General features: G+C 38.7%; 1 protein-coding gene across 5 annotated transcripts in view; it reads left to right on the top strand.

Annotated features, from left to right (window-relative positions):
* The window catches only part of VPS35 (VPS35 retromer complex component), a 29827-nt gene extending 12378 nt beyond the window's left edge, over positions 1 to 17449 (top strand). For all 5 annotated transcript variants that reach the window (XM_024349820.3, XM_063797098.1, XM_001161536.7 and 2 more), the window contains 10 exons: positions 459 to 568; positions 2480 to 2576; positions 2678 to 2826; positions 4661 to 4868; positions 5273 to 5428; positions 8075 to 8197; positions 13953 to 14132; positions 14633 to 14872; positions 15252 to 15395; positions 16471 to 17449. In XM_024349820.3, the coding sequence (XP_024205588.1) occupies positions 459 to 568; positions 2480 to 2576; positions 2678 to 2826; positions 4661 to 4868; positions 5273 to 5428; positions 8075 to 8197; positions 13953 to 14132; positions 14633 to 14872; positions 15252 to 15395; positions 16471 to 16650 (1587 nt within the window). In that variant the 3' untranslated portion in view covers positions 16651 to 17449. The remainder of the gene's footprint in view (positions 1 to 458; positions 569 to 2479; positions 2577 to 2677; positions 2827 to 4660; positions 4869 to 5272; positions 5429 to 8074; positions 8198 to 13952; positions 14133 to 14632; positions 14873 to 15251; positions 15396 to 16470) is intronic.
* The last annotated feature ends 370 nt before the right edge of the window (positions 17450 to 17819 follow it).

Here is a 17819-nt window from a genome sequence, read left to right as displayed (position 1 = left end):
GTTCAAGGTGGGAGGATCTCTTGAGGCCAGGAGTTCAAAACCAGCCTGGGCAACATAGCAAGATGCCGTTTCTATAAAAAATTAAAAAAATTTTTTTAGTGTTTCTTTTTTTTTTATGTAATCTTGCTTCTTCTAAAAATAATTTAAAAATAGGAATTTTCTGTTTCTAACTTATACCTTGGTCTTTGTATCGATGTGGTTTGTTTTCCTCCAAAATGTAGGAATGAGTAATCTGAGTTTTCTAGGTCTCTGTAGCTTTAGTTTAATTGTAGGTGCACTTTGTTTATTGGAATATTTCTGTCTGAGCTTATGTTTAGTAGAGAGGTTCAAAAGTAATGTGTTTGAATTTAGTTGTATAAGAATACAGTGTTTTTTTCCCACAAATGTGAACTTTACCATATGTGAGTCCAGAATATTACGTGAAATACTTTTATTTGTATTGATCATTTGATTTTCAGGTTTTCCCTGATGAATTTCACCTCCAGACTTTGAATCCTTTTCTTCGGGCCTGTGCTGAGTTACACCAGAATGTAAATGTGAAGAACATAATCATTGCTTTAATTGATAGGTAAGACCTTCCAACACTGGCGGATAAATGCTCTGACTTGGGAATAATGAATTTTAAACATTTTTTTGAATTATTTGTTTCTGTTACATCTTTATCATACCAATGATCTTAATTTAATTATACTATAAATAATTTAGCTTTGTGAGTATGAGTACTAGGTACTTGTCTATGTTAGACATGAAAGAGGCTTAACTTAAATGTGCAGGAGACGTGAAGATAATGAGTATCTTTATTCTGTGTGCTTAATTGACATTTAAAGATGTTGTACAGACTTATTTTTTAAATCATACAAATCCAAAGATCATATTGAAGAACAAAATTTGTTTTTTACCATGATGTAAGTATCTTGCAGTGGGAACTCATTTGATTTAGAGTAGCCGTAAGATACTGATGATTGAAAATGTTCAAGTAATCACTCTATCATCACATTTTCTTAAAGAAAAAATTTTAAGTATCAAATATGTTTAATACATCCACTTTTTTATTTTCTTAGGTTTTTTTTTTTTTTGAGACAGATCCTCACTCTTGTCACCCAAGCTAGAGTGCAGTGACGCTGTCTCGGCTCACTGCAACCTCCGACTCCTAGGTTCAAGTGATTCTAGTGTCTCAGCCTCCGGAGTAGCTGGGATTACAGACATGCACCAACAAGCCCAGCTAATTTTTGTATTTTTAGTAGAGACAGGGTTTTGCCAGGTTGGCTAGGCTAGTCTCAAACTCCTGAGCTCAAATGATCCGCCTGCCTCAGCTTCCCAAAGTGCTGGGATTACAGACATGAGCCACTGCGCTTGGCCAATGGGTGACTTTTTTGCAGCCATGTTATGTAGTAGTATATGATGTCTGTCCTACACTTGTAAGCATTGTCATGAAACCAGAAACCTAAGAGAAGATTTATTTCTGCAGATACCTTTTGTATGTTTTTTAAAAAACTAAGTTATTAGTTTTAAAGTCTGAGAATTTAGATAACAAATTTTTCCAAATTATCAGCTCAATCCTGGGCAGCAAAAATTCCATACTTATTGGGCCCACTCTTAAAGGAAGCTAGTAACTGGATTTTCCTGAGTTGCCTGTAATGTCACTTACACATCTCTGTCAGTAGTGATGCTTCTGGGCGTAGCAAAATGTGGATGTAGTTGTGACTGACAAACAGATAATGAAACATACTATTTTGAGTAATTTAAGATGTGGGAAATAAAAGTTAATTTTATGAATTTTAGACTTAGTTGTATTTCAAGCTTTAGTAAAAATGCAGTATCTTAAAATAGTCTATGTACTTTTATTTTTTAAAGGTTATTTATTTAAATCATGGTTGTTGAATACATTTGTCACTTTAATGCATTTCTGTCCATATCTACTTAATTATGCTTCAAAGAGTTTGAGAGAATTATCTTGTTGAAAATCTACTTAATATGGTGTGAAATAAGAATGCTGATGAAAAAGGTTTCATTGGCAAAACTGTTTAGTTAAAAATGAATTGAGGAGGCCGGGTGCAGTGGCTCACATCTGTATTCCCAGCACTTTGGGAGGCCAAGGAGGGAGGCTTGCTTGAGTCCAGGTCAGTACCACCCTGGGCAACATGGTGAAACCCCATCACTACAGAAAACACAAAAATTAGCTGGGTATGGTGGTACATGCTGTTAGCCCCAGCTACTCAGGAGGCTGAGGTGGAAGGAGGATAGCCTGAGCCCAGCAGGTGGAGGTTTCATTGAGTGGAGAGTGCGTGACTGCGCTCCAGCCTGGGCGACAGAGCGAGACTCTGTCTCAAAACAAAACAAAACAAAACAAAAAAAAACAAAAACCTTTTGGGCTCATACAAAATATAGAAAAGCAATAAAGAATAAGATGTCATCCATGATCTCACTACCCAAACCCTGTATCTTTTAAAATAAAGGGGTGTTTTGTTTTTTTTTTTAGATTAGCTTTATTTGCTCACCGTGAAGATGGACCTGGAATCCCAGCGGATATTAAACTTTTTGATATATTTTCACAGCAGGTGGCTACAGTGATACAGGTTTGTGTAGCATTTCTCCTAAGTTCTCAAAACTTTGAAACTTCTCTGCCTTCCTTTTACAATTGTTTAAAATAAATTGTGTGGTTTTCTAAACATTCCAGTCTAGACAAGACATGCCTTCAGAGGATGTTGTATCTTTACAAGTCTCTCTGATTAATCTTGCCATGAAATGTTACCCTGATCGTGTGGACTATGTTGATAAAGTTCTAGAAACAACAGTGGAGATATTCAATAAGCTCAACCTTGAACAGTAAGTCAGTTACATTTTTGTAAAAATCCTCAAAGATATTTTTGTCCTAGATTTGCTTTTCTTTCTCAATTGTTTTTTGAACTGCTGGCATTTGTCTTGTTTTAATCATGCATTAAGATTGTCATGCTTAGCACTACTAGGGGCAGAAAGTAGTGACCAATTACTTGTTTTTTTATATTAAGGAAATTGTGGTACCTATGGACCATAGGCAGTCTTCAGGGACCAGTGTCTCCAATTTGGATCCCTTTCTGTGTGTCAGGGGCATCCAATCTTTTGGCTTCCCTGGGCTGCACTGGAAGAAGCATTTTCTTGGGCCACACATAAAATACACTAACACTAACAATAGCTGATGAGCTTAAAAAAAAATCCCAAAAAAACTCATAATGTTTTAAGAAAGTTTACGAATTTGTGTTGGGCCGCATTCAAAGCCATCCTGGGCTGCATGCGGCCTGTGGGCTTTGGGTTGGACAAGCTTGCATGTGAATGAGTTTGTTCTTAAACTGGTAAGGAAACTTTGTCAGGCAGTATTTATTTCCATAAGTGGTGTTTTCCTACGAATCAGCACATGGTGAAAAATGAGGGGCTATGTATATTTAAGGTGCAAAATTAAATTGGTTTAAATATCTTTTCTATTTTGAGCTTTGATTTTGATACCTTAAAGGAAATATCAGCAGTACTATTTCCAACTTGAAGCCTCCTCAGCTGTTCTGTCCTAGACTTATGGCGTCCTCTAGTGGCCACTATGGGCAGCTCTGATCCTGTTACCTTCCCCAGCAGTTCCCTTCCTGCCCCCTTCCCCACTGCTCTGGACTTGGGTCAAGCCAGGCCTGCCTCCCGCCAACATATTCTTCAGAATTTTACCTCATGTAATCTTCCTCCTTTCTATCTCCCTTCCAGTGGTTTACCTGCATCAAGAAAATTTCTTCTTTTTTTCCTCCCTTTGTATTACCCTTGCTCTTTTGGTCATTTTTGGTTTTGTGTGTGTGCAAACTGAAAAGTCCAGATGTGGAATGATAAGTGTGAGAGAAAATTAAATGATGTGCCAGGTGTGGTGGCTTGCATCTGTAATCCCAGCTATTCAGGAGGCTGAATTGGGAGAATCACTTGAGTCCATGAGTTTGAGAACAGCCTGGGCAACATAGCGAGACCCCGTCTCTAATAAAAAATAAAATTAAAAATAAAATTTAAATTAAAAAAACTAAATGATGTATCTGTGTCTTTCTCCCCAAGTGAATTTTAAAGTAAAAATAGACAAAATAATTAGAAATAACAACCTCTAAAGAGGTTGTAATAAATGCCCCAATATGCCTCAATATCTACAGAATGATTTTACTAACGACTACCTAAAAGTCAGTCAGCCTGCTTTTCCTTAATCACCAACATCTGATGCAGAAGAAATAGTTTATGTATTTTTCTGTTGTGTCGAATTGCTGGTTTTGCATGGAGTTTTTTTCCTACTTATTTTCATCATGAATATACAATACTTGTTGGCTGGCCCCTGGGAACCAAACTACCACTTAAAATACTTCCCTTAGAAATGTCATCGAATTCTAGACAGTCATCTTAACTCCAGCTATACCATCTGTTCATGAGTTGGAAACTGTATCTAGTTTTGTATCAACAGAAAAATAATAGATGAATATATATTTGTGTTTAGATAAGCATTTTTATCCTCCTGAAAGGAGGTTGTTATAGTCTTCTGTGGTGGTATGATTCTCTTGACCCATTTCCTTTAATGTGTAATGAAAAATTTCAAATTCTTATGGAACAAATGCTATTTGTGTATATAGAAAGTTAATTTTATTCATTAAGACTTCTGTTTTTCTTTTTGTAGTATTGCTACCAGTAGTGCAGTTTCAAAGGAACTCACCAGACTTTTGAAAATACCAGTTGACACTTACAACAATATTTTAACAGTCTTGAAATTAAAACATTTTCACCCACTCTTTGAGTACTTTGACTACGAGTCCAGAAAGAGCATGAGTTGTTATGTGCTTAGTAATGTTCTGGATTATAACACAGAAATTGTCTCTCAAGACCAGGTAAGAGAATACCTACGTGCTATTTTAGGGAAACAGTGTTACAATTTTAGACTTTGGACCTAGATACCTGAGATGGGAGGGGAGGGTAATTCAATACTACATAAAATTTACCAGTAACTTTTTCATTATATAAATTAAAAATTGGAGATGTATAAAGAATTATAAAACATTTATAATTCCACCAGATAGAGAATAACCACTGTTAATTAACATTTGGTGCATATCTTTCCAGACTTTTGTCTGTATATGTGTGTATGACATACATGTGTATCGACTTTCTCACCAAAAAAAGGAATATCTTGTTGATACTGTATTGTAATTTTATAACTGGAAACACTTTTGATAATGGCTTTGTATGCCAATGGTTTCACCTCAGTGGGTTTCTTGTGCCTCGCATGTTACAGGTGGATTCCATAATGAATTTGGTATCCACATTGATTCAAGATCAGCCAGATCAACCTGTAGAAGACCCTGATCCAGAAGATTTTGCTGATGAGCAGAGCCTTGTGGGCCGCTTCATTCATCTGCTGCGCTCTGAGGACCCTGACCAGCAGTACTTGGTATGAGTTTACCCTTAGTATATCCCTGTATCAGCTCCTAGTGAAATCACATGTTCAAGTGCTTAAAATGGTTTAATTCACTTTCTGGTCTTAGATGGTTTTGAAGGAATTGCAACTGAATTAAAGATTCACTTGAACCTGGGAGGTGGAGGTTGCAGTGAGCCGAGATTGTGCCACTGCACTCCAGCCTGGGCAACAGAGCGAGACTCCATCTCGAAAAAAAAAAAAAGATTCATGGCATCCATGGGCTTTTACTTTATATGTAAACACATAATTGTTTGTAAACTTCTGGAGCATGTGAGTAACAATTCAGTTGCTCTGATTTCTTTTGAAGACTATCTGAGAATTACAAAAAAGTCTGTCTTCTTTTGCTTGAGTGCCGATAATTATTCCATGTTCATTTTTTCTGAACTATGTATTGCTTATAATAAACTTTATAAGAAATACAATTCTTATATTTAATTTTACTTTTCCAAATTTGCAAGTATAAATTATATTTGTCACATTGAAAATGTGAGTTTTTGTTTTTTGATGAAAGATTTAAAAATTCATTTTGCCTTTTTCTTAACTTTTTTTTTTTTCTGATAAAGAACAATCACATGAGGTTCTCTCTTTATTATTAGTCCACAGGGAATCATTGTGAAATGGATAAAACATGTTGCCTGAGTAGGGGTATCAGTGACCGATACTAGATAGATAGTTTATTTTAGTGAAGGGTTAGCACAGTTGGCTGCTTAATTATTGTTTGGGCAAAGTAGTTTAACCATTCTTGGATGCATAAGGCTATTAGGCTGCTATGATGAAAAAGACATTTGCTTGAGGATGTCCTGACTGTCTCATCCCTTTCTGTTGACTTTCTTCATTGTAGTTGACACGCCTGTACTTCATAATCAGTGTGAAATAAGAGGCTGACTTCTGTTGATAGTGTGATGGTCTTTGTCTTGGTTTAGTGACAAACATTCCAGGACTGTGGTATTGTGCTCTGTGAGCTATGTGATCTGTACAGAGTGACTGTCTAAGTATTTTAACTGATTGCCTTATGTTTCTGTGTGAGATTGTATCTGTGTGTTTTCATTTTCTATTGCCTACCAAATATAGTAGTTAGAAACTATTCCTTCCGGCGGGGCATGGTGGCTCACATCTATAATCCTGGCACTTTGAGAGGCTGAGGTGGATGGATCACCTGAGGTCAGGAGTTCAGGACCAGCATGGCCAACATGGTGAAACCCCATCTCTACTAAAAATGGAAAAATTAGCTGGGCGTGGTGGTGGGCGCCTGTAATCCTAGCTGCTCAGGAGACTGAGGCAGGAGAATCACTTGAACCTGGGAGGTGGAGGTTGCAGTGAGTGGATATCACGCCATTGCGCTCCAGCCTGGGCAACAAGAGTGAAACTCCGTCTCAAAAAAAATTATGCCTTCTGCATGTGGCTGATTGGTTATTCCCATGTATGGAGATCTTTAATGATAGGGTCATTAGCTCTGACTGCCTCTAGGGGAAATGCATTCTCTTATTCATCTACCATATCAGGAATTTCACAAAACCTGAATGCCATTGTGTCACATATACTAAAAATATTTTATAAACTCTGTGTTTTTCTTGTAATTTTTCTGAATTGGCTATATGTTGTGCCATTTCAGAAAAAAAAATCCAAGAAAAACACAGAATTCATGGAATATTTCACAAGTAGCTCTTTTAAAGTATGTTAGCATTTTCCTTGACTTAAATGGTCTTAAAATTTTTTTGAATGAGGAGGTATGATGTACCAGTAATATGCATATAGTTGTTGTGTATCGTAGCAATAGTTAATATTACTGAGCGTATGCCTTGTGCTAAGTAGTGGTAAGCCTTCACATGTGTCACTTGATCTTCCCAACAACCCTAGGAGTTTATAGAAACTTGTGGCTAAGAGAAGGTAAATAATTTGCCCAAGGCCACACATGTAATAAGTATTAGCATCTGCTTTTAAATGTGAGTCTCTGAGTATCTTCACAGCCTTCTTTTTTTCTCTTTTCTTTTTTCTTTTTTTTTTTGAGATGGAATCTTGCTCTGTCACCCAGGCTGGAGTGCAGTGGCATGATCCCAGCTTACTGCAACCTCCATCTCCTGGGTTCAAGCAATTCTCCTGCCTCAGCCTCCTCAGTAGCTGAGATTACAGGTGTGCGCCACCACGCCCAGCTAATTTTTGTATTTTTAGTAGATACAGGGTTTCCCTATGTTGGCCAGGCTGGTCTCGAACTCCTGACCTCAACTGATCTGTCCACCTTCGGCCTCCCAAAGTGCTGGGATTACAGACATGAGTCACCACACCTGGCCAGAGCCTACATTCTTTATCAGTGCAGCATACTTTGCACATGTGTGTATGAAAATATATTTAAATATATCTTTGCTTCTAACTCGCTACCTTGGGCAGGTTATACAACCTCTCTGAAACTCAGGCTTCCCCATTTGTGAAATGGAATAGTATCTGTCTCTGGGTTGTTGTGACAACTTGAGGAGATAAGAAATATGTAAATTGCCTACCATAAAGTATGGTACATTGTATATATTCACAAAATGTTAGCAATGATGATTAGAGCCCACATTTATTTCACAAATGATTAATCAGAGTTTGGATATTTTTTTTTCTTTAATGCTTTTGGGTCAGATTTTGAACACAGCACGAAAACATTTTGGAGCTGGTGGAAATCAGCGGATTCGCTTCACACTGCCACCTTTGGTATTTGCAGCTTACCAGCTGGCTTTTCGATATAAAGAGAATTCTAAAGTGGTGAGTTTACTTTTAAGTATTTAGGTACTTTTTTCCCTCTTTCATCACTCTGAGTGTGTGTGTGTTTGTTTTATATTATAAAAAATTTCAAACGTACAAAAATAGACAGTGGTATAATAAAATCCCATTTTCGCCAACTCTCTAGTTGTTACTTATCCTGTGCTAAGTGTTCCTAACGGTGATGGTGGTGGATCACATACTGAGGGATCACGTAAAAAGCACTTAGAAATGCAAGATTAAAGCAGTGTGAATTTATGCTGAAACTCTTTCCTAAGTTCTAATTCAGGTTAGCTTTAAAACCTAAGGAGAGGGCCTAGCATTGCAGTCGTTTCTCTCTAAAGGCATATCATTGAATAATATGAGTTGTGGGCAACTTTTTATGAGCTTTTTTCTTCCTCAAAATGGAACCATGGCTTGAGTCTTCACAGTGTAGTTTTGAAGAAAATACCTCAAGCTCACGTACCTGAAAGTTGGACATTCAGGTTAATGTTAAGGAACAACCTCAGTAACTTAATTTTGTTTGTTTGTTTGTTTTGAGATAGGGTCTCATTCTGTCGCCCGGGCTGGAGTACAGTGGCGCAGTCTTAGCTCACTGCAACCTCCAACTCCTGGGTTCAAGCGATTCTTGTGTGTCAGCCTCCTAAGTAGCTGGGATTACAGGTGTGCACCACCATGCCCAGCTAATTTTTGTATTTTTAGTAGAGACAGGGTCTTGCCATGTTGACCAGTTGGTCTCGAACTTGTGGCCTCAAGTGATCCTGCTGCCTCAGCCTCTCAAAGTGCTAGGATTATAGGTGTGAACCACTGCATCTGGCCTCAGTATGGACTTGATTTTCTCATAATAGAGAAAAAAGATGTATGCAGTAGACCTACCAGCATGAAACAGCAGCTTTTGGCCAATTTTTATTAGGCCAGCTTATCATTCACTCTTTACCAGCGTTTATGGATAGGAATTTGTGAATATAACAATAAAAATAGCAACCAGCTTACATTACAAAGCCATAGTAATTAAAGCAGTATGGTAATATGGTACTGGCATAAAAACAGACACATAGACCAATGGAACAGAATAGAGAGTCTAGAAATAAACCCACACATATGCAATAAACTAATCTTTGATAAGGACACCAAGAATACACAAAGGGGAAAAGAATGGTCTCTTCAATAAATAGTATTGGGAAAGTTGGATATCCACATGCAAAAGAATGCATTTGGACCCTCATCTTATGCCATATATAATAATGAACTCAAAATGAATTAAAGACCTGAAACCATAAAGCTCCTAGAAGAAAACATAGGGAAAAACCTCCTTGTCATTGGTCAATGATTTTTTGGATATGAAACCAAAAACCTACGCAACTAAAGCAAAAATAAGTTTAAAAATAAGCAAAAAATAAGTTTAAAATAAGCAAAAAATAAGTTTAAAATAAGCTTAAAATAAGCAAAAATAAGTTTAAAATAAGCAAAAAATAAGCAAAAATAAGTTTAATAAACTAAAAAGCTTCTGTACAACAAAGGAAACAATCAGCAGAGTGAAGAGACAGGCAGTGGAATGGGGGAGAATATTTGCAAACTATACATCTGAAAAGTGGTCAATATCTAAAATATATATGGAATGCAACTCAATAGCAAGCAAATGAATAACTTGATTTAAAAATGAGCAAAGGATCTGAATAGACATTTTTCCAAAGAAGACATACAGGTGGCCAACTGGTATATGAACAGATGTTCAACATCATTTATCAGGAAAATGTAAATCAAAACCACTATGAGATGTCACCTCACATTTGTCAGAATAACTGTTATCAAAAAAACAGAAAATCAAGTGTTGGCAAGGATGTAGAGAAATGGGAACCCTGTTTATTATTGGTGGGAATATAAATTAGTATAGCCATTATGGAAAACAGTATGGAGGTTCCTCAAAAAACTGAAACTAGAACTACCATGTGACCCTGCAGTCCCACATCTAGTTATGCATTCAAAGGAAAGGAAATCAGTATCTCAAAGAGATATCTGCACTCCCATGTTTATTGCAGCATTATTCACAATGGCTGAGATATGGAAACAACCTTAGTGTCCATCGATAGATGAGTAAAGAAATTGTGTTGTGTATATATGTGTGTGTATATACGTATATATGTGTGTATATGTATGTACACACATATTCTCTACATAGTAGAATAATACTCAGCTATAGAAATGAAGAAAATCTTGCCATTTATGACAACAGGGATTAATCTGGAGGACATTGTTCTAAGTGAAATAAGCCAAACACAGAAAGGCAAATACTATATGACTTCATTTATATGTAGAATTGTTTTTTAAGTTGAATTCATCCAGCCTGGGTAATATAGCAAGACCCAATCTCTATTAAAAAATAAAAAGGCCAGGTGTGGTGGCTCACGCCTGTAATTGGAGCACTTTGGGAGGCCGAAGCAGGCGGTTCACCTGAGGTCGGGAGTTTGAGAACAGCCTGACCAACATGGAGAAACCCCGTCTCTACTGAAAATACAAAATTAGCTGGGCGTGGTGGCGCATGCCTGTAGTCCCAGCTACTCGGGAGTCTGAGGCAGGAGAATCACTTGAACCCGGGACGCAGAGGTTGTGGTGAGCCGAGATCGTGCCATTGCACTTCAGCCTGGGCAACAAGAGTGAAACTCCGTCTAAAAAAAAAAAAAAAAAATTAAAAAATTAGCCAGGCGTGGTGGTACATGCCTATAGTCCTACCTACTCAAGAGGCTAGGGCAGGGCTGGGTGTGGTGGCTCACACCTGTCATCCTAGCACTTTGGGAGGCCAAGGTGGGCGGATCATCTGGGATCAGGAGTTTGAGACCAGCCTGGCCAACATGGTGAAACCCTGTCTCTACTAAAAATACAAAAATTAGCCAGATGTGAGGGCACATGCCTGTAATCCCAGCTACTCAGGAAGCTGAGGCAGGAGAATCACTTGAACCCGGGAGGCAGAGGTTGCAGTAAGCTGAGATCGCGCCACTGCACTCCAGCCTGGGTGACAAAGTGAGACTCTGTCTCAAAAAAAAGAGGCTAGGGCAGGAGGACAGCTTGAGCCCAGGAGTTGGAGGCTGCAGTGAGTTATGATTGTGCTTTTGCGCTCCAGCCTGGGTGACAGAGGGAGACCCAGTCACTAAAAAATGGTTGAACTTGTGTAAGCAAAGACTAGAACAGTAGTTGCCAAAGAATACAAACTTTCAGTTATAAGATAAAAAAATTCTGGGGATCAAAACGATTTAGGGCAAATAAAAGTAACTAGCCTTTACTTATTTACTAGCATTTCTTACTGTGTTGTCATGCACTGTGCCAAGGTCTATGACTGCCACTGTCACTTTTTTTTTTTTTTTTGAGTCAAGGTCTTTGTCGCCCAGACTGGGATACAGTGGTATGATTACGGCTCACTGCAGCTTCGAACTCTTAGGCTCAAGCGATCCTTCCATTTCAGCCTCCTGAGTAGCTGGGACTGCAAGCATGTGCCACCACACTGGCTAATTTTTTATTTTTTGTAGAGACAGAGTCTCACCATGTTGCCTAGGCTGGTCTGAAACTCTTGGGCTCAAGCGATCCTCCTGCCTCCTTGGCCTCCCTAAGTGTTGGGATTACAGGCATGAGCCACCATGCCCAGCCTGTCGCCATCTTTTAAAAATGAAAAGAACTGATTGCTTTAACAAGAAGAAATTTGGATAGTCAATCATGATAAAATATTTAACCTCACTTGTAATTACAACAGTGAACCTTTTAAGAAATCAAATTGGCAAAGAGAAATGAAAAATAAGGTTCAGCAATGGCAATGGTGTGATGAAAATTCATTCTCATCTAATGTTGGCAGTGTGAATTACTATAATACTTCTAGGAAGTTGGCAGTATGTAAGTAGGGTGTTAAAATATTCAATAATTTTACTTCCAAGTGGAATTCCAAGAATTTATACTAAGGGAATAATTAGGGTCTCAATAAAGCTTAGTGTATATAGAACATACGTTGTAATATTACAGATTATGTCTAAAAGGGAATAGTTCAATAAATTATGCCATAGCCAGTCTCCATAATATTTTCTAGTCATTAAAATGATTTCGAATTAGTATCGGGAAAATTGTTAGGACAAAATAAGAAAAATTAGAGCTGGGCGCAGTGGCTCACGCCTGTAATCCTAGCACTTCGGGAGGCTGAGGCAGGCGGATCACCTGAGGTCGGGAGTTTGAGACCAGCCTGACCAATATGGAGAAACCCCGTCTCTACTAAAAATACAAAATTAGCTGGGTGTGGTGGCGCATGCCTGTAATCCCAGCTATTCGGTAGGCTGAGGCAGGAGAATCACTTGAACCTGGGAGGCGGAGGTTGTGGCGAGCTGAGATCATGCCATTGCACTCCAGCCTGGGCAACAAGAGGGAAACTACTTCTCAAAAAAAAAGAAAAGAAAAGAAAAGAAAAATTAGATACAAATTACTTGAAGTGTGAATCGATTTTAACTCTCAAGAAAATAAGGGCTAGATGCAGTGGCTCATGCCAGTAATCCTAGCACTTTGGGAGGCTGAGATGGGTGGATCACTTGAGGTCAGCAGTTCAAGACTAGCCTGGCCGATAAGGTGAAACCCCTTCTCTACTAAAAATACAAAAAATAGCAGGGCGTGGTGGCGCGCTTGTAATCCCAGCTACTCAGGAGGCTGAGGCAGAAGAATGGTTTGAACCCAAGAGGCAGAGGTGGCAGTGAGCCGAGATTGCACCAAAGAGAAAAAAGAAAACCACACACAAAAATGCCAGTTACATTACAGTTACATAGAAAAAAAGAAAGGAAGACATTTAGCATCCGAATGTTACCAGTGATTATCCCTGGGTGGTAGATTTAGGGATGATGTGTGGATGATTTTTTGTATTTTTCTTATTTTCTCCAATTTGGGAATGTAACTTACAAATCAGAAAAAACAATTATCAGCCAGGTGTGATGGCTCATGCCTGTAATCCCAACCCTTTGGGAGGCTGAGGCGGGAGGTTTGCTCGGGGCCAGTAGTTCAAGATCAGCCTGGGCAACAGAATGAGACCCTGTCTCTACAAAAAAAAAAAAAAAAAAAATTAGCCAGGTGTGGTGATGCAAGCCTGTAGTCCTAGCTATTCAGGAGTCTGAGGTGGGAGCATCACTTGAACCCAGGAGTTCAAGGCTGCAATGAGCTGTGATCACACCACTGCACTCCAGCTGGGTAACCGAGCTTTTGAAAAAAAAAAAGGAAAGAAAAAACAGGTTGGGTGCAGTGGCTCACGCCTGTGATCCCAGCACTTTGGGAGGCTGAGGCGGGCAGATCACTTGAGGTCAGGAGTTACCAGCCTGGCCAACTTGGTGAAACCCCACCCCTACTAAAAATACAAAATTAGCTGGGTGTGGTGGTGGGCACCTGTAATCCCGCCACTCGGGAGGCTGAGGCAGGAGAATCACTTGAATCCAGGAGACGGAGGTTGCAGTGAGCCAAGATTGCGCCACTGCACTCCAGCCTGGGCAACAAGAGCAAAACTCTGTCTCAAAAAGAAAAAACAAATACCAAATACATTAACATTGCAAAGGCAATTTAACCTCAAATGATGTTTTGAGAAGACATCCTGCTTGATTTACTTGTTTGCCCTATAACTGAAACAGAGAAGGAAAATGACAGGAAAACTGTGCACACAACTTACACTATTTTGTTCTATTAAAATGGATATCGTGGAACAAGTTAATTTTGAATTTAAGGTAACTTAAAATGTTTTTTCTTGTTTTAGGATGACAAATGGGAAAAGAAATGCCAGAAGATTTTTTCATTTGCCCACCAGACTATCAGTGCTTTGATCAAAGCAGAGCTGGCAGAATTGCCCTTAAGACTTTTTCTTCAAGGAGCACTAGCTGCTGGGGAAATTGGTTTTGAAAATCATGAAACAGTCGCATATGAATTCATGTCCCAGGTGATGATCTGTTCTTTCTGCGTTGTCATGTCAGCTCTGCTGGGTTCAGTTGCTTGTTTGCAGGCATGGTGGTAATGCACATGAATTTACTCTTCTTTTACTGAATGTGTAACTACCACCTTCCCACCATCATGGAACCTGTTAATATTATTGTTGTAATTGACTGGTGTTGATCATTTGCTGATGAAATCTAAGATTTCCAAGTGGGTCATGGTAAAAGTGTTTCATGGAACATAAAATTCGGGAAATGCACTCAATTCCCAAAATCCAGTTTGGGAACCCTGGGTTAAACAAAGTTGAAAGAAGTTTCTTTATTGCAACTTTTTAGCGTTTTTACCATCTCAGTTGTGTCCTGTGGCTCTCAAGAGAGGGTGCAGCATGTTCTGATATGAAGGCTGCAGAAGTCTTACAGGATGGAGGTTTGGTGACAAGTACTTTGGAAAATGCTCAACTAGAGGATGGTTGGTCCTTGAAAGTCCTTTCTGCTTTATGTTCACTAGGCATTTTCTCTGTATGAAGATGAAATCAGCGATTCCAAAGCACAGCTAGCTGCCATCACCTTGATCATTGGCACTTTTGAAAGGATGAAGTGCTTCAGTGAAGAGAATCACGAACCTCTGAGGACTCAGTGTGCCCTTGCTGCATCCAAACTTCTAAAGAAACCTGATCAGGGCCGAGCTGTGAGCACCTGTGCACATCTCTTCTGGTCTGGCAGAAACACGGACAAAAATGGGGAGGAGGTAAGGTCATTCCTGACTGCATGATAGCAGACAGGATCCATAACAGGGATCAGTTGTCATGGCCTTGTGTTCTGGAGGTGAAACATTTGGGGTGCTTGGAAATCTGATGAACAAAATTGCTTTGTTTTGTTAAAAAAGAGAGTCTCATCCTGTAGTGAAGCCTCTGTTTGATGATATTGTAACATAGCAAGTTCAAACCACTACCTGTTTTTAAAAAAATACAGCTGTATACTTCAAAACAAGAAGAAGGAGAATGAAAAGGATTTAAATTTGTTATGTCCCTTTAAAACACGAAAGAGCACGGTAGTGTTGTGTTTCTTTGTATGAAAACGAGATGTTTCATTAATCTCTTCACTGTCCCCCTGCCCTTTTATTTTAGCTTCACGGAGGCAAGAGGGTAATGGAGTGCCTAAAAAAAGCTCTAAAAATAGCAAATCAGTGCATGGACCCCTCTTTACAAGTGCAGCTTTTTATAGAAATTCTGAACAGATATATCTATTTTTATGAAAAGGAAAATGATGCGGTAAGTGAATTAGTAGTGTTGTTAATAAACTAATATTTTCCCTTCCTACTCTTAGGAGATTTGATATGTACAAAAGTTTATCATTCTGATACTTTAATCACTGTTCATTTGAAAAATGTAAAATAATTTACAGATGTCAAATAATAGGCTAATTTGTCATAATGTTCTAGTTTAAGATAATTCCTAGGCTGGGTGTGGTGGCTCATGCCTGTAATCCCAGCACTTTGGGAGGCTGAGGCGGGCAGATCACCTGAGGTCAGGAGTTTGAAACCAGCCTGGCCAACATTGTGAAACCCCATCTCTACTAAAAATACAAAAATTAGCTAGGCGTGGTGGCAGGCGCCTGTAATCCCAGCTACTTGGAAGCCTAAGGCAGGAGAATCGCTTGAACCTGGGAGGTGGAGGCTGCAGTGAGCCAAGACTGTGCCATTGCACTCCTGCCTGGGCAACAAGAGTGAAACTCCGTCTCAAAAATAATAATAATAATAATAATAATAATAATAATTCCTAAACGCAGTATCCTTTTAGCAATACAGTTTTGGTCAAGATTTGTAAGTTAAATAAAATTTTGCTTGTTTTTCTTTTTTTGACAGAGTCTGGCTCTGTCACCCAGGCTGGAGTGCAGTGGCAATCTCAGCTCATTGCAACCTCTGCCTCCCAGGTTCAAGCAATTCTCATGCCTCAGCCTCCTGAATAGCTGGTATTATAGGCGCCCGGCACCACGCCCAGCTAATTTTTGTATTATTACTAGAGATGGGGTTCCACCATGTTGGCCAGGCTGGTCTCAAAACTCCTGACTTCAAGTGATCTGCCCGCCTCAGCCTCCCCAAGTGCTGGGAGTACAGGGATGAGCCACTGCGCCGAGCCAATTTTGCTTGTTTTAAAGGGTTTTTTTTTTTTTTTTTTGATAGTCAGTAATTGTTCAAACTAGGAATTGTATCCCCATCTTTCTTTTTTCATAATTACTCAGGTAATTGATGAATGTAACAGAAGCTCCTCAAAACAGTTTTATTAAATTGCCTTTCATTTTTTGTGGTACGTGCTTGATCATGAATTTGTACATATTCTTTTGTAGGTAACAATTCAGGTTTTAAACCAGCTTATCCAAAAGATTCGAGAAGACCTCCCGAATCTTGAATCCAGTGAAGAAACAGAGCAGATTAACAAACATTTTCATAACACACTGGAGCATTTGCGCTTGCGGCGGGAATCACCAGAATCCGAGGGGCCAATTTATGAAGGTCTCATCCTTTAAAAAGGAAATAGCTCACCATACTCCTTTCCATGTACATCCAGTGAGGGTTTTATTACGCTAGGTTTCCCTTCCATAGATTGTGCCTTTCAGAAATGCTGAGGTAGGTTTCCCATTTCTTACCTGTGATGTGTTTTACCCAGCACCTCCGGACACTCACCTTCAGGACCTTAATAAAATTATTCACTTGGTAAGTGTTCAAGTCTTTCTGATCACCCCAAGTAGCATGACTGATCTGCTATTTAAAATTCCTGTGATCTGTAAAAAAAACAAAACAAAACAAAACAAAACCCACAAGCACTTATCTTGGCTACTAATGAAGCTCTCCTTTTTTTTGTTTGTTTGTTTGCTTCATTGTTGATTGTGTATTTTCTTCATTCCTGGGGAGTACTAACCCAAAGGCGTCTGTCTCTTTTGTTTTCTAGTCCAATTTGAGATTAATTTAGAAGAAAGGAATACTGTATGTGAAATTCATCTTGGGCTTTTCCCTAAATTGCAAGATAAGGCCATGTGTAAGATTTTCCGTAAAACTAGAATATATTAATGCATGTTTGAGAATTTTAAAGCACCATGGTCAAAAACAGAAGCTATATTTTGCATATTTGGACTCAGCCATCCATTAAGAACCTATGTTGTCCTCTGGACATATTTATCAATATAATTGGGTTTTAAATAGTATAAAAGAAAATTTGTGATCTATATAATTTATGTATCACCTTCATTGTAAATTTAGCAGGAAATGCATCACAATTATGATTTTTTTTTTTTTGCACCAGTGAAACAATAAAGATGCTATTAACAATTTTGGAGCTTTTTTTCCCCTTTCATACTATCTTTAATTGATAAAAAGAACTAGTAGTATGGCTATAGAGTTTAATAGTCATTCTCATATATTCACAGAGCTCACTTAACTCTAGTTTTAAGCACTTGTTGAACAAGGCAGCATCTACTCTTTTAGTCATTTATACCCCTTTTCTTTCCTCAACTTTACCCTGCTTTTCCCAAGGCATGATGAATTCACATAAACCCCCCAAAGGCTCACCACCGATACTAGTTACCTACTATATAATAAACCATCCCAAAACTTACTGTCTTAAAACAGCAAACATTTATCTCACAGGTCTCTGGATCAGGAATTTGGGAGCAGCTTAGCTGGTGGTTCTGGCAAAGAG

This window comes from Pan troglodytes, chromosome 18, assembly GCF_028858775.2.
Source record: "Pan troglodytes isolate AG18354 chromosome 18, NHGRI_mPanTro3-v2.0_pri, whole genome shotgun sequence".
NCBI lineage: Eukaryota > Metazoa > Chordata > Mammalia > Primates > Hominidae > Pan > Pan troglodytes.
Note: the sequence above shows the minus strand (reverse complement) of the source record. Positions and strands in the feature narration are given on the sequence as shown.